At 32.9% G+C, this 15,037-nt stretch overlaps 1 protein-coding gene across 8 annotated transcripts in view; it reads right to left on the reverse strand.

Moving 5' to 3' along the window:
- LOC126890438 (zinc finger protein 493-like) overlaps positions 1 to 15,037 on the reverse strand; it is a 134,793-nt gene that overhangs the window by 100,203 nt on the left and 19,553 nt on the right. For 6 of the 8 annotated variants that reach the window (XM_050659380.1, XM_050659375.1, XM_050659378.1 and 3 more), the window contains 2 exons: positions 13,931 to 14,059; positions 11,709 to 11,837 (listed from right to left, as the gene is read on the reverse strand). In XM_050659380.1, the coding sequence (XP_050515337.1) occupies positions 11,709 to 11,837; positions 13,931 to 14,059 (258 nt within the window). The remainder of the gene's footprint in view (positions 1 to 11,708; positions 11,838 to 13,930; positions 14,060 to 15,037) is intronic. The other 2 variants (XM_050659377.1, XM_050659376.1) reach the window with 1 other exon arrangement.

Raw genomic sequence — 15,037 nt, forward strand, 5'->3', positions numbered from 1 at the left:
ACACCCATACACAGTGCACTTATAGTCCGTTCTTTAACGGTAAAATATTGCAAAACCTCTAAATTTTAAAGAACCGCTTGGATTGACATGAAATTTATCATACACATAGCTAACAAGTCAAAGAAAAAAAGTGATATTGTGCCGAAGAAAAAAGTGATATGTGAAAAGAAGAAAAAAAGTGATATGTGCTTTTGCCCTGGGGGTGGTTTTCACCCCCTCTTAGGGGTGAAAAAATATTCATCCAAAGAAAGTCAAGAAATGGGTAAACTGGCTAATTTTAAGTAACTTTTGTTCTATAGAGTTTTTTCACTAAGTCAATACTTTTCGAGTTATTTGGCGTTGAATATGTTCATTTTTTCAACAAAATAACCACGCTTTTAGACGGTTTTTCGCAAATAACTCAAATAGAAGTATTTTGTCGAAAAAACATTCTGAGCAAAAATATAGCCTATAAAAAATTTAAAAAGATGGTGTATATATTATGTCTCTACACCTAGTAGAAGCACAGTTATAGCTAATGAAAAATAGGTTCATATTCGTCAAATTCCAAATGGAATACTTTAACGTGAAATATCCAAAAATGAAGCACATTTCCGGGGAAAACTCATTACAACTTATTTAAAGTGTTTAAAAAAAGCTTCATTTTTGTTTAATAGAAAAAATTTCTAGCATCAAAAATTAAACAAGTTACGCTCAAAATAAAGTTAGTCCCTTGTGGTTCTGGTAAAAAAATCGAGTAAATCACCCCCTAATTAGTATCTTAAATGAACTTAATCGTTACGACTTCACAAGTTTCTTGACTCGCGTATATATTGTTTATATGATCTGTAAGTTTCATCGGTTCAAAGTCCTTATTATTGAAAGGGCTGTAGTCAAAATGGGTTGAACGAGTCACTGATCACGAATGTATGCAAATTTAGAAACACCAAGTCTTGATCAATTTTTGTCTAACAGAAAATCAAAAAAATACATGATATTCAGAAAAGCAAATCTGACTTTTTTTGTTTTTCGAGATTTTTGGCATCTCTAACAATTTTTAAGTTATTTTGAAAAAAAAGCATATTTTTCAAAATTTAAATTTTTAAAAATTTTACTTTGAAACCAAATTTTTTCAAAAATAAGCACTTTGAATCGATGAAACTTACAGATCATATAAACACAACATAAGTAAAATAATTTGTGGAGCGGCAACGATTAATTTCATTTAAGTTGCTAATTAGGGGTGGTCTTCCCGATTTTTTTTTGCAAAAACAAAAGGGACCAACTTTATTTTGAGCGTAACTTGCTTAAATTTAATGCTAGAAGCTTTTTGTAAAAACAAAAATAAAGCATTTTTTAAACACTTTAAAAAAGTTATAATGGGTTTTCCCCAAAAAGTGCTTAATTTTTTGGATATTTCACATCGAAATATTCTATTTGAAATTTGGTGAATATGAATATATTTCTCATTGGCTATAACTCTGGTTCTACGAGATCCAGAGACCTATCGCCTACACCATTTTTTTTATTTTTTTATAGGCTATATTTTTGCCACGAACGGTTTTTTCGACAAAATACTTACTTTTTGAGTTATTTGCGAAAAACCGTCTAAAAATGTGGTTATTTTGTTGAAAAATGAACATATTCACTCGCAAATAACTCAAAAAGTGTTGACTTGGCGAAAAAGCTCTATAGAACAAAAGTTACTTAAAATTAGTCAGTTTACCCATTTCCGGAATTATTTTGGACATATATTTTTTCACCCCCAAGAGGGGGTGAAAGTCACCCACAGGGCAAAAGCACACATCGGCACAATATCACTTTTTTCTTTGACATGTAAGCTATGCGTATGCCAAATTTCATGTCAATCCAAGCGGTTCTTTAAAATTTAAAGCAAAAACCGTGGAAGAATGGACTATTAATGTAATTTGTGACTTATCCAAAAATATGAAAAAATTTTACCATTAAGTTTTTTTACATCCTGTATTCTTTAAAAAAGATTCGAGTTTTGTTTTTGAAGGATAACTTGTCAACTGATTTATCTTGGGCCTTAAGTCTTTTCTCAATATGTACATATTTTATTATTTAAAAAAAAAAACAGATTTATGTTTACTTTGTTAAAAATTGTTCAATTCGATTATTCACTTTTCTGAAAAAATTTTCAATATTCAAATTTGCTAAAATGTCATATGTCAACTGTCACTTGTTATGAGAAAAAGTGAAAGCACCTTAACGAGCACACCCTGTCTGTGTCGGCTGTCATTAAAATCCTCCATGCTGACACCGTACACTTCAGGTGGTAGGGTTTCTTGACCTTACCATGATCAAATATTCGTTATCTGTAATATAATTTTTTGTGTGAAAGTCCTTTGTGCTCGTATTTGATGTTTTTAACTTTTTCGGCTACAAAAACCAACAGCAACATTGAACAATTTTTTTCAACAGACAGACAAGTTTTTTTCTATCATTAAAAACTGCATAAGAAAGACAAGTCTTTTTATATCGTACATGGGATCCATCTCTCTTCATAGTGGTATTTTGAACTTTTTGACGTAAGTTAAACTTTTGAATTCTGAGATCAATTATTCATTAGAGACCTTTTTATTGTAGCATAGCTCTGAAGATGGCTTTATAAGCCGAAAGCGCTCAGCTAGGAATTATATATTTTACACACTTCAAAAGTACACTTCTTCCTGTTTATCTGTAGTCATAAGTGTGTGCAAAACTATTTCAGTCTTTACATTTTCAAAATGAGAGAGCATAGGTTGAGATGGTTTGGTCATGTTCAACTTTGAGACGTTAATCACACAATGCTACGAAGAAGAAGTGCAGATACCTGGAAGGGGAAGACCAAAAAAGACGTGGGGGGAGACGATTAGGCAGGACATGTTGGTAAAGGGGATTAATATTGATATGACCCAAGGTAGAAACTTATGGTATTTATTTATTTATTTATCGTATGGCATAGATACAACAAGAACACATAATTTAAAAAAAAAAAGTATATAAAACACTACATGAAGTATCACAAACGAACATCTAATGTATTAATATACTGTAAAACATTTTCGGTCGCATTCAGGAACTCATCGAAAACTCCAGGGTATCGCCTTCGGGGGCATTCCTCAATAATGTGGCGGATGGTCTGCCGTTGCGCACCACAATCACACTCAGGAGTAAGGGCCTTTCCCCATCTATGCAAGCTGTCAGCACATCTACCGGTCCCTGTCCTTATTCTGTTCAGCGCCGTCCATGTATTGCGGGGCAGTTCAAAGCCTGGCGGTTTCTGATCGATACAGGCCATTTGGTGTGATTCCTGTGGTGAGTCGCTCTCCCATTGTCTTCTCCAAGCGTTGGTGAGGTCGAAATGTTCCTGATGTAGGGAGGTGGCCCTTAACAATGGGGGATATCTGGAGCGCAGTCTTTTCATTTCGATATCAAGCTTATCATGGTGGATGGGTAGTTGATGGTTAGCCTCGATTTTTCGATATTCTCTGAGAAGAGAATGACTTCTTCTTAGTTTAGGCGGTGGAATGTGACTCAGAATGGGAAGCCAATAGTTCGGTGTTGGTCGAATTGTACCTGAGATCATTCGCATTGTCTGGTTTAATTGGGTGTCAATGATCTTCGTGTGTTTGCTATTGAGCCATACCGGCGAAGCATATTCAGCCGCCGAGTATACGAGTCCGAGAGCGGATGATCTGAGTACGGAGGCTGAGGACCCCCATGAGGTGCCACATAGCTTTTGGATTATATTATTTCGCGTCTTCAGTTTTTCTGCCGTTCTTTGTAGGTGTTCCTTAAAACTTAAGGTTCTGTCAAGAGTCACTCCAAGATATTTTGGTGTTGAGTTATGAGCGAGTAGTCTGTTTTCAAAGTGAACGGAGAGTTTTTTGTTGGCTTGGGCATTATTAAGATGGAAACAGCACACTTCAGTTTTCGTTGCATTGGGCCGTAGCCTCCATTTGCGAAAATATTCACCCATAACAGCAAGGTCATCCGTCAGTATTGTCTCTGTAACATTCATGTTATTATGTCTTGCTGCAATGGCCCAATCGTCAGCGTACCCAAATTTCTGCGAAGTTGTCCTAGGTAGGTCCGCGATGTATAAATTAAAGAGTAAGGGTGCCAAAACAGATCCCTGTGGCAGTCCATTGCTGAGCTTCATTTGGACACTTCTTAAGTTGCCCATTGTGACGTGAAAAGGTCTGTCGGTGAGCATGCTATCAATGAGTTTGGTTACCTTTTGGCACGGGATGGCACGGATCAGTTTGCAGATTAGTCCTTGTCTCCAGACGGTGTCGTATGCAGCTGATAGGTCAATGAAAGCAACGGATGTTTTTTGCTTTCTTTGAAAACCTGCTTCGATATGTGTTGTTAGGGATAGGATCTGATCTGTGCAGCTGCGGTTAGGTCTGAACCCTGCTTGCTCAATAGGTATCACCCCCAATATGGTGTTACTAATTCTGTTGTGGATTAAGCGTTCCAACAGTTTATAGACACAGCTCAGCAGTGCAATCGGTCGGTAGTTTTGGGGTTGATCATTTGCTTTTCCTGGTTTCAATATGGCTATAATGGAGGCCTTTTTAAGGAAATGGGGGATTTCTCCTGATTTTAATATATCTGTGTAGAAATCAGCCAGCCATTTCCTAGCATATTTGCCACAATGGAGTAAAAATTCTGGATGTATTTTATCGGAGCCGGGTGCCTTTCCAGATTTAATTTCTGATATTGCTGAGGTAATTTCTTCTGGAGTAAACTCGTCAGAGTATTCAGATGTAGGCGGGCATGCAGACTTTAATATTTTTAGGTCTTGTTTTACTTTGGTGGTGTGGTCACGATCTCTAGGTGCCCTTGAGTTTGCTACAATGTGGGAGGCCACTCTGTTGGGAACTATTGGTACTTTGTCTCTAGTTGAGTGTCTGCTACTACCAAGTTTTCTAAGTAAGGACCACGCTTTTCTGCTTGATTTACTAAAGTCTAGTTTTTCCACAGTTTCCATCCATTTTTGCCGTCTGGCTGCATCCAAACTGTGCAGCAGTTCGTCCGCAATTTCTCGGTCTTGGCTTTCGTTGTATTCTTGATACAATTTTTCGCATTTTTCATCCCATCCTGGGACATAATCTCTACGATATCCTCTGGGTATAGTTTTCTTCGCTGTAGATATAACTGCGCCAACAAACCTCATATAGTTTGTACGTGTTGGGGTTATCCATCCGAGACATTTGTCCAATCTCGCAGTAAAAGTGAAACTTAGAAACTTAGAAACAGAAACTTATGGTGAAATGCAATTAGGGAAACCGACGCCGAATAGGGATAAGGTAAAGAGAATGATAATACCGACGCCGCATAGGAATAAGGCAAAGAGAATGATAATGAATGAAGTGAAAGAAAACTCTTGTAGAAAAAAATATTTGTAAGCTTTTGACAAATTGTCATTACAATCATAAATGAATTTGCTTTAATATAATTTAATTTTTAAGGGCCGGTATTTCCAACCTCACTTAAGCCAAAGCTTACTTTAAGCCTTTGCTTAAGCTTAGTTGCCTGTATTTCCACTTCAATTTGAGGCTTAAGCCTAGGCTTAAACCAAATAATTTTAAGCTCACGCGGGAGTTTGTTTAAGCCTTTGCTTAAAATTTGTTTTCTGTTTTTTGAGGTTATTTCTATAGATTATTAATTAGAAAGTTATTTTGAAAACCAACTTTTGAGTAATGTAATAACGTTATTATTAGATTATTAAATAATAATCAATTAATCTATTAATTTATTAATCGTAATAACGATTAGACATTAAAATTCTTACTACTTTTGGAAGGTGTAGGCACATGAAAATTATTTATTTGTACAATGCTTGGTAAGTATACATATGTATTTATTTAACAAAAATAAACTTACATTCGAATTTGACATTTTAAGGAATATATCCAATAAACAAAATTACAAAGACGGATCTATTGCTTATGCAAAATAACAATAAAAATATAACCAGAGAAAATATAGACAATAAACTAACAACACATGTACCATAATACACAAAATTAAGTGAAGTAATTGACATTGATACAGATGACAATATAACATTAAACGTTAACAGTAGTGGTTTTCACCTCAGAACAGTTAGTTCTGGCATTTTGACGTATTCAGAGGTACCAAACCAATTAATTTTACAGTTGAGCATTAGTTTAGTTATGGAAATGATGGAAATACGGCACCCGGCTTAAGCTTCTCCTTAACTTTTGACACAGGCTTAGCTAAGCAAAAGCTTAAGTAGCTATTGAAATACCGGCCCTAAAAGTTTAAAAGACAATTCAAGTTCTTATACTAAGAAATGTAAAGCATGAACATTTAATTGCCGATTCTTTGTTTTTAGGTAAGTATTTCATTAGTTAATATTAGTTATGCAAAAATTAAATAAACTTTGTTTTTAGACGAGAATCACATTGTGTTATGCTTTGAAAAAAATCCAATCTTATATATTTATTCACAAGTAATAAACATTTGGACAAAATACATGTAAAATGAAATGAAAGTAAATCTACCAGGCCATTTTATTTGAAAAGAGGGCTTGATATTTGCGCACACGCTGGGAAAAGATTGCGGTGTTATTTGCATAATAGTAAAAAAACTAAATTTGCATAAAGTTTATTGTAGGTATATGTATTCCTAAATAGTAGTAGTAGTAGGTATAAATGTTTATTAGTACTTAGCAATAAACATTTCGCCTAATTTGTCACATCAATTTACTATTTTAGTTGGGAATAGCCACAAAATTATCCCAACTAAAGTAGCAAATTGATATGACAAATTAAATTATTATTATTAAGAATTAGTTTGTAAAATTATAACGATAATTCTTATGATTTATGCGTTTTTTTTTACTTTATAAAGATTTTTTTGTCGGCATTGTAATATACAGTAATGAGCGAGCTAATAAATCGGAAAAATAGCACAAAAGATGGAAAACGTATTAAGTTGTGAGATAAAAAGAAATGAAATTAGTCGAGCTGGGAAATTGAGCGATATTAACCTATGAATTTACATTATGTTAATTGTTTCCCACCTTTAGACGTATTGGCTGAATTTGGCAACTGCCACTATCACAGTGACAATTTTAGTTGACATACTCATCTGATACGTGTAAAGGTGGGAAACAATCAATATAATGTAAATTCATAGGTTAATATCGCTAAGTTTCCCAGCTCGACTAGCTTCATTTCTTTTTATTTTACAACTTAATACTATTTTTCTTTTGTGCTATTTTGCCGTTTATTAGCGCGCTCATCACTGTATAATACAGCTTATAAACCGCATCCCTCGGTAGACCGCAAGCCATAGTAGAAATGCGACGGTAGACATCAATTTTACTAACTGCATTTTCTCATTAGATAAGTTTATTAAGGCATATTTAAGAGCAAACTGTTACGTATTTTATATTTCAATAAATCAACAAAAATGATCACATTCAATTTATTTTTCAAATATCTGTATGAGTATGGGTCATAGAGAAATAAAAACAAGAGAGTGGTCAAAAGATAGGCCAAAGTGTTCACATTTGTTTCTGCGCAGGTAAGTAGCACATCGGGGCGCTGCTGTTTATAAAACTAAAATTTTTAGCATGCTGTGTCATGGTACAATATAGAATTTATTGTACCGTGACAATTTACTTGTTGACATTGACTTTTTACTCTTTTTAGGTTGTGTCATGGTTGTGTCACCGAACAACGTTGTGTTTTTATCATGTTTTTACGACTCCATTTTGTTGCTGTGATTAATTGTTTCACTTATCTAAATATATTGAATTGGTGGAATTGAATATTGGTAAGTGAAAATACAATTTTAATATATAATAGTCTATACTCCGTCCCACCTTGACTTTACAGTATAGGGAAGATAGGCAATGCAGTCCTTATGAGAGTTGTGCGCGGTGATGCCGATTTTATCAACAAGAATTTATAATCGAACATTAGAGAGATTAAATTAAAACTGTTTTATTAGAAAGACAATCTACAATTTTAGGATTCGCATGCGTTTAAGTTTATTTGATATACTATAGTTATTACGCATATGAATCCTAAAATTGTAGATTGCCTTTCTAAAACAGTTTTAATTTAATCTCTCTAATGTTCGATTACTAATTATTTTTGATGAAATCGGCATCCCCGCGCTAAAAACTCTCATAAGAACTGCATTGCCTATGTTCCCTATACTGTAAAGTGTGTAAAGTCAAGGTCCCAAGTAGCACAATAAAAACATTTTAGTTTTATTTAAGGTTTATAAAAGTTTTATTGTGGTAAATAAGAAGATAATGGTTTTAAAGTTACCTTGTAGATATACTGCCACAGAACTTTAAAACTGTTAAGCATTTGTCACTAGTTTTAAAGTATCTAATAAGTGTATCAAATAAGACTAATTAATCTTAATAAATAATTTGTCTTATTGTAGTTTTAAAATGGTTTATTCTCAGTTCACTTAAAAACTAATCAGTTTTATGAAGAACTTCCGGACTGTTTGGTTTTATTAGATTCTTGTTTGTTACCTTTTAGTTTTATTGCAGGTTTAAAGATTCTCCTAATATGACTAATAAAACCTATTATTAAAACTACTTGATCTCAAGACTATTATGTCAGCAAAACAAAAAATGTCTTAAAACTATTTTTTTTTTTAGTTGTAGTTTTAGTCTTCTTTAAAGTTGCTTTCTTAAAAGCAATTAGTACGCTATTTAAAACCAAACGCTCTTAATTTGGTTATCGTGAAGACTAAACTATTCTTCTTGTTAGAAACAATAAAACTAAACTCATTCCCTCTTCTTTCATGTCCAAAATGGTCAGCCATTTGTTTTAGAGCGAAACAGTGGTGTAGTGTGTTGTAAAAGTGGAAGTACAGTTAGTATGGAAGAAATAAGTAGCAAGTACTTAAAATATAAACGAACTGGTCATTTTAAAAGAAAAATACAACACACACAGCACTGCGACGCCTCGATTTTAGGTTAGATTCACATTAAAATAAATGGTTTTAATTCCAAGGCAAACTTGCTTTTATGTAGGATATATCGTCGGCTTACTGCCAAAACCAACCAACTCCATTTTAAAAGTTTTGGGAAATCTACCTGTTAAACTTTAATTTGAAATTGAAAATCGACTGAATTTAAAAAAATTATTTAATAACTGAAAAATATTTTTGTCATACTTTTCAATTATTAAATCATTATTTAAATTCAGACGATTTTTCATTTCAAATTAAAGTTTAAAGGTGGGTTTCTCAAAACTTTTAAAAATGGAGTTGGTTGGTTTTGGCAGTAAGCCGACGATATGCTCTTGGAAAGGTATAAAATAAAACCATTTGATCTTAACAATTCTCTGTCGATAGACCAAATAGTTTTATTTGGGTTTCGGCCATATTGCTTTCTGAAGATGCTGAAAGCCATGATAGATTACAATATAAGGCTTACACAAAAACTATAAATAAGCATCCTAAAGACATAAATTCGATTTATTTTAACATTAAAGCATTAAAATTGTAGATAAAATTATTTTTATTTCAAATTAATATTTTTCGGATTTAAATTTTTTTATTATTTTTATTTTTTAATCGCCAAAATTCAGAAATTTTATGGCGCTTAAGTTATTTAGACCTATTTTTGTTAACATTATCAATAAAGTTGGGTGCGCAAGTGTTTTTCTACCTTGACAGTCCGAAATAACCAAGTACTTTTTTTATTATTTTATAGTTACAAATACCTATCTACCTCTCATAACACATGTAAAAATTTGTTGGCCTATATGGACTATATGGGTTTAAAGAATCATTTAATATAGTAAATTGTCTAAGTCTCCATTTAAGAAACTTTTTAAGTTTGCTAGAAAACTGCCTGCACTTAAAAGTGTCTTTTAACATGGTTTTAAAAGCACCTTCACAGCAGCTTTAAAACCAGTTGCTTAAGAAAACAAAGTTTTAAGAAGGTTTTGATTTTTGGTTTTGTTGACCTCTTTCAGAGTGGGCCCTTTTATGCTGAAAGCGGTTTTATTGCAACCTTAAGGTTTACTTAAAAACCAAATGGTTTTAATTTTAGTTTAATTCTACAGTTTTAAAGCATCCTTAAAAGACTTAATAAACCCGTTCGGTGCTACTTGGGGTGGGACGGACTATAGAAATATTGATTTTTTAAGTAACATTCATATGCCGTGTACAACAAAGCTAAATTGCTTTTATTTTAGGAGATATTGGTTGCGTTCGGACGACCACAGCGGCTGACTGTCAGCAGAAATCGGCTGAGTGGTTGTATCCAGCGCTGATAGGCCTTTTCATCGATTGTCATTTGTTTCGAGCTTCTGTCATGTGTCACATAATATTAATATATCTACGTCATACTTCTTTGGTTTGTATGATTGGTTATATCAATAAGGTATGGCGTAGATATATTAATATTATGTGACACATGACAGAAGCTGGAAACAAATGACTGTGAATGAACAGCCCATAGGGAAAGCTTAGTAAATCTCTCCGCGGCTGACTTCCAGCGGTGTCGTCTAAACGCTACGGCTGACTCAGCTGTCCAGCAGCTGTGGTCGTCCGAACGCACCCATTCTTTCAAAAGCTATGAAGTGATTAATTACTGCATTCTACTAAAAATAATGTTAATTCCATTTTTCGAGTGATTTATATTATTTTTTTTATTTCAGGTACTTACTAGTACTGTTAACTTTAAGCTGATAATACAGTACAAATTGGAATTACACAAGTGATAATGGACTAATGGATACTGTACATAGTGTATAGTGTACATACAAATAAAAAACTAGTGATATTGTGACAAAAGACAGTGTTTTGCAAGTAGGTAGGCTAAATATCAATAAAGGTTAATAAAAATAAAATGTGTGTAGTTTTTTCCCATCCTATAATTCTGAAAACTTGTGAGGGAAATATAGAATTATTTTAAATTTCCCGCTTTCCCTGTTCTGGCCGTTTAGTCGAGTAAGTAGTTCATCGAGTGTGACATTCACATGTGTGCAACCAAGCACTCTCTTGTTTTTGTTTCTCTATGGTATGGGTATTCAGATGATTTACAGTAATTTCCCGTCATATTATACTTCGTATAAACGCTAGATCAACATTAGTTTCACCAGTTGAATGATTTCAACATGACTTACTAGGTCAACATTAGTTTCACCAGTTGAATGATTTCAACATGACTTACTTAGCCAAAAAGTCCTATCTTCACAATTTTGATGCAGATAGGACGCTTTAACTAACTATTTAGCATATAGGAGGTTTATTCTAGGCACAACAGCTGTTAGTTGTAGAAAGGACAAACAAATTTATGATTTTGTACAATTTGAGGTGGCACAAAGTACTTTCTGACTAAGCAATAAGATGGTAAATGTCTAACGCTTTGTCCACACGAGTGCGGTTTGCCAACGTCGACTGTTACCAAGGAAAACAGGTAAACCGCGCAGTCGACGTTGGTAAACCGCCATAACGTGGACAGAGCGTAATAGTAACGGAATATTATAACCTTATCAAGAAAAAACGAAAATTGTAGATCGGACGTTTTTACTAAGCAGGACAGTATCGATGTTTTTAGTGACTTAGATCGGTTTTTGGTTAATTTCAAGTGCACAGGGTAAAAGAACAGACACAAAAATTTAAGAAATGATGTACAACTTAAATTCGGGTATAATGTGACTTAGATCGTTCTTCACCTGTACTCTTCATATTATTAATCTCACCTGAGTAATTTCTTTCTTCCAGTTCGTTTTTACAGTCTTCAATATCTATTGAGGTGGATAACGGATTCTCCATATATTTGTGTTCAGTTTCCTCAAATTCGTCTTTAACTTCAAATTTACCTTCCGTAACTAGAAATTGAAAAAAAAAATATTAAGGAAATATGCCAGACACACATACTCCATTCACTCACGGTAAAATATTGCAAAACCTCCCGATTTTAAAGAACCGTTGGGATTGACATGAAATTTGGCATACACATAGCTAACATGTAAAAGAAAAAAGTGATATGTGCCGATGTGTGCTTTGGTCGTCAGGGTGAGTACCTCCCCTTCTCGGGGTGAAAAAACATACGTTTCTAATTCTAAGATTAATTCTATTCTAACAATCCTAACTTTCGGAGTTATTGCTACATTTATTAAAAAAAAATTTACACAATTTATAAACATAATTTTTTTGGCCCGGGTAGACATTATTTTAGGTTCCTTGGATCATTGTGAACAAAAAAGGTCTTTTGTAATTTTCCTCTAAAGTTAATCGTTTTCGAGTTATAAACAATTTAAAACTGAAAAAAGTCGAAAAATGACAATTTTCTAGGTTCAAAAATACAAGTAAAAAATATTATTTTTAAAACTAAGAAGTGCCTAAATTTAAGTTCAAGCCTTATTTTATCAGTTACCGATAAGCGATTTGGTCTTGTTTCATTTTAAAACATTATTTTTTAGTTGTTAATGCAGCCCGATCGCCCGTTCTCTCATATGCGCTTCATTAACAATTAAAAAAAAACAATATTTTAGAATAAAACGTGCCAAAAATTCTTACAGGTATCTGATAGAAGAAGGTTTGATCTTGAATTTAGGTCTTTTGTAATTTAAAACATTATTTTTTTTACTTGTGTTTTTGAACCTTGAAAATCGTCATTTTTCGTTTTTTTTTTTTCAGTTTTAAATTGTTCATAATTCGAAAAAGATTAACTTTGGAGAAAAATTACAAAAGACCTTTTATGTTCTCAATGATCCAAAGAACCTAAAATAATGTCTATCCGGGCCGAAAAAATTGATTTTTAAAAATTATTTAATTATTATTTTTTTAATAAATGTAGCAATAGCTCCGAAATTATGGCATTTAGGTATGGGGAATATCATATGAAAAATAATCAGTATCCCTTAAGGATTCCAAAACTTAAAAAATATATAGGGTGTTCCATTTGAAATAAGAAAGTTCGTTAGATTTTCAGAAAACGGAATATTTGACAACAATGTAATTACCACTATAATATTGGCCGCATTAAAAGACCCTTACTCACCAAAATCTATAAAAATCTTTCTAGCGGTTTCCGAGAAAATAGCGTGTTGCCAGACTTTCTCGCAACCCCGTATAGACAAATAAACAACAAACTAGCGTTAAAATTATTCTGGCCTGATGATGGGACATAAATTATAAGTCCCGAAGCCGGTAGCCAATTTTTTAACAACAATAAAGGATACGGCTGTGAGTATTGGCCCTTTTGTTTACCTAACCATTGCATTTATAGACTCACACTTGCAACTGTTTCATCATTAAAAAAAACACACTTTTAGACGGTTGTTCGCAAATAACTACTCAAAAAGTAAGTATTTTATCGAAAAAAAAAATTCTTCGCAAAAATATAGTTTATAAAAAAGTGAAAAAAACTGTGTATCCGTGAAGTCTGTGGACCCAGTAGAAGCAGAGTTGTAGCTAATGACAAGTAGGATGTTATTCATCAAATTCCAAATCGAATATTTCAATGTGAAATAACCAAAAAATTTGTTGAGGAAAACTCATCATAACTTTTAAGAAGTGTATAAAAAAAGCTTTATTTTAATTGTTTATAAAAGTTTCTATCGCTAAAAATAAGCGAGTTACGCTCATTTGAGTTATTTGAAGCAGATAACTTGAAAAGTATTGACATAATGCAAAAGTTGCTTAGAATTAGTCAGTTTATCCAATTCCGAACTCATTTTGAAAGTATATTTTTTCTCCCCAAAAGAGCCTGGGGCTCACCCCAGGGCAAAAGCACACATCAGTACAATATCACTTTTTCTTTGACATGTTAGCTAGATGTATGCCAAATTGCATGTCAATCCGAGCAGTTTTTTACGATTTGGACCAAAAACGTTACTAAATGGACTAAAGATATAGCAACAAATTGGGTAATGGGGTCCGGAAGGACCCCGTTCAGTTCTATGAAGGTTAATCTCACCTGAGTAATTTGCTTCTTCCGGCTCATTTTTAAAGTTTTTAAGATTGATTGAAGTGGGCAGCTGATTCTCCATACATCTCTGTTCATTTTTCTCAAATTCTTCTTTAATGTTAACTTTACCTTCCATAACTAGAAATTGCAGAAAAATACTAAGTAATTACTTAAATACACCACATATTTAATTTTATTTATTAACGGTTACAACCATTTACAAAAAAATACATTAAAATAACAAGAGATACAAAAAATACAAATTATCAATACAAATATAATACCAATACAAATTACACAAACAATCATACCTAAAGACATTATAACCTCCTAACACTAACCTTTTTTGATATAAGGACGAACTGAAAATATATAATTGATGGATTCGACCGTTACTTGATGGAAGTTCATTTTATATAACAATAAAACACTGAAAACGTTTATTTTCTATACTTCCACAAAATTTTTTACAACTATGTGACTACAGCCGTTTCGGCAGAGTGCCTTTCTCAAGTTATTTAGATTACTATGGGTTTGCCTTACAACCCATAGTAATCTAAATCACCATGGAAATAATATTTCCAATAATGTCAAAGGACAAGGCTGGATGATAACTATCACATTTTAATAAAGATTGATCAGCAATTTTTAAGTTTGTTATTATTTATACTAGAAAAAATAAGATCTAAGAAACCCCCATTACAGTTTGGTACACTATTTAATTGAAAGAGATTTAAAAATGCAAAACTTTCTTAAATACATTCAACTTTGTTAGTAATATTTCCAATTGGTCTTGAACCATATTCATCATTTTCCCAATGAATATTTGGTAGGTTAAAATCACCAAGTAGATATACCAAACTGTACTGTGTTTCATATAAAATACCTTCGACACAATTTACATAGTCTTCATACAAACTTAATGGAGAGTTTGGAGGTAAATAAACTAACTAATAGTTCAATCTTCTGATGGTTTAAAAGATCTACAAGGTTTGAAGATTCTCTTTTGATTGATACCGTTCCAACTTTTTGAGTCCCATCTTCATGAGTCAGTTTGAAATGTTCTTTTATTTCCAAGTGTCCATGAAAAATCTACGCTTTCTTAGCACACATTGG

The sequence above is a fragment of the Diabrotica virgifera genome, chromosome 8 (assembly GCF_917563875.1).
Source record: "Diabrotica virgifera virgifera chromosome 8, PGI_DIABVI_V3a".
Classification (NCBI taxonomy): domain Eukaryota; kingdom Metazoa; phylum Arthropoda; class Insecta; order Coleoptera; family Chrysomelidae; genus Diabrotica; species Diabrotica virgifera.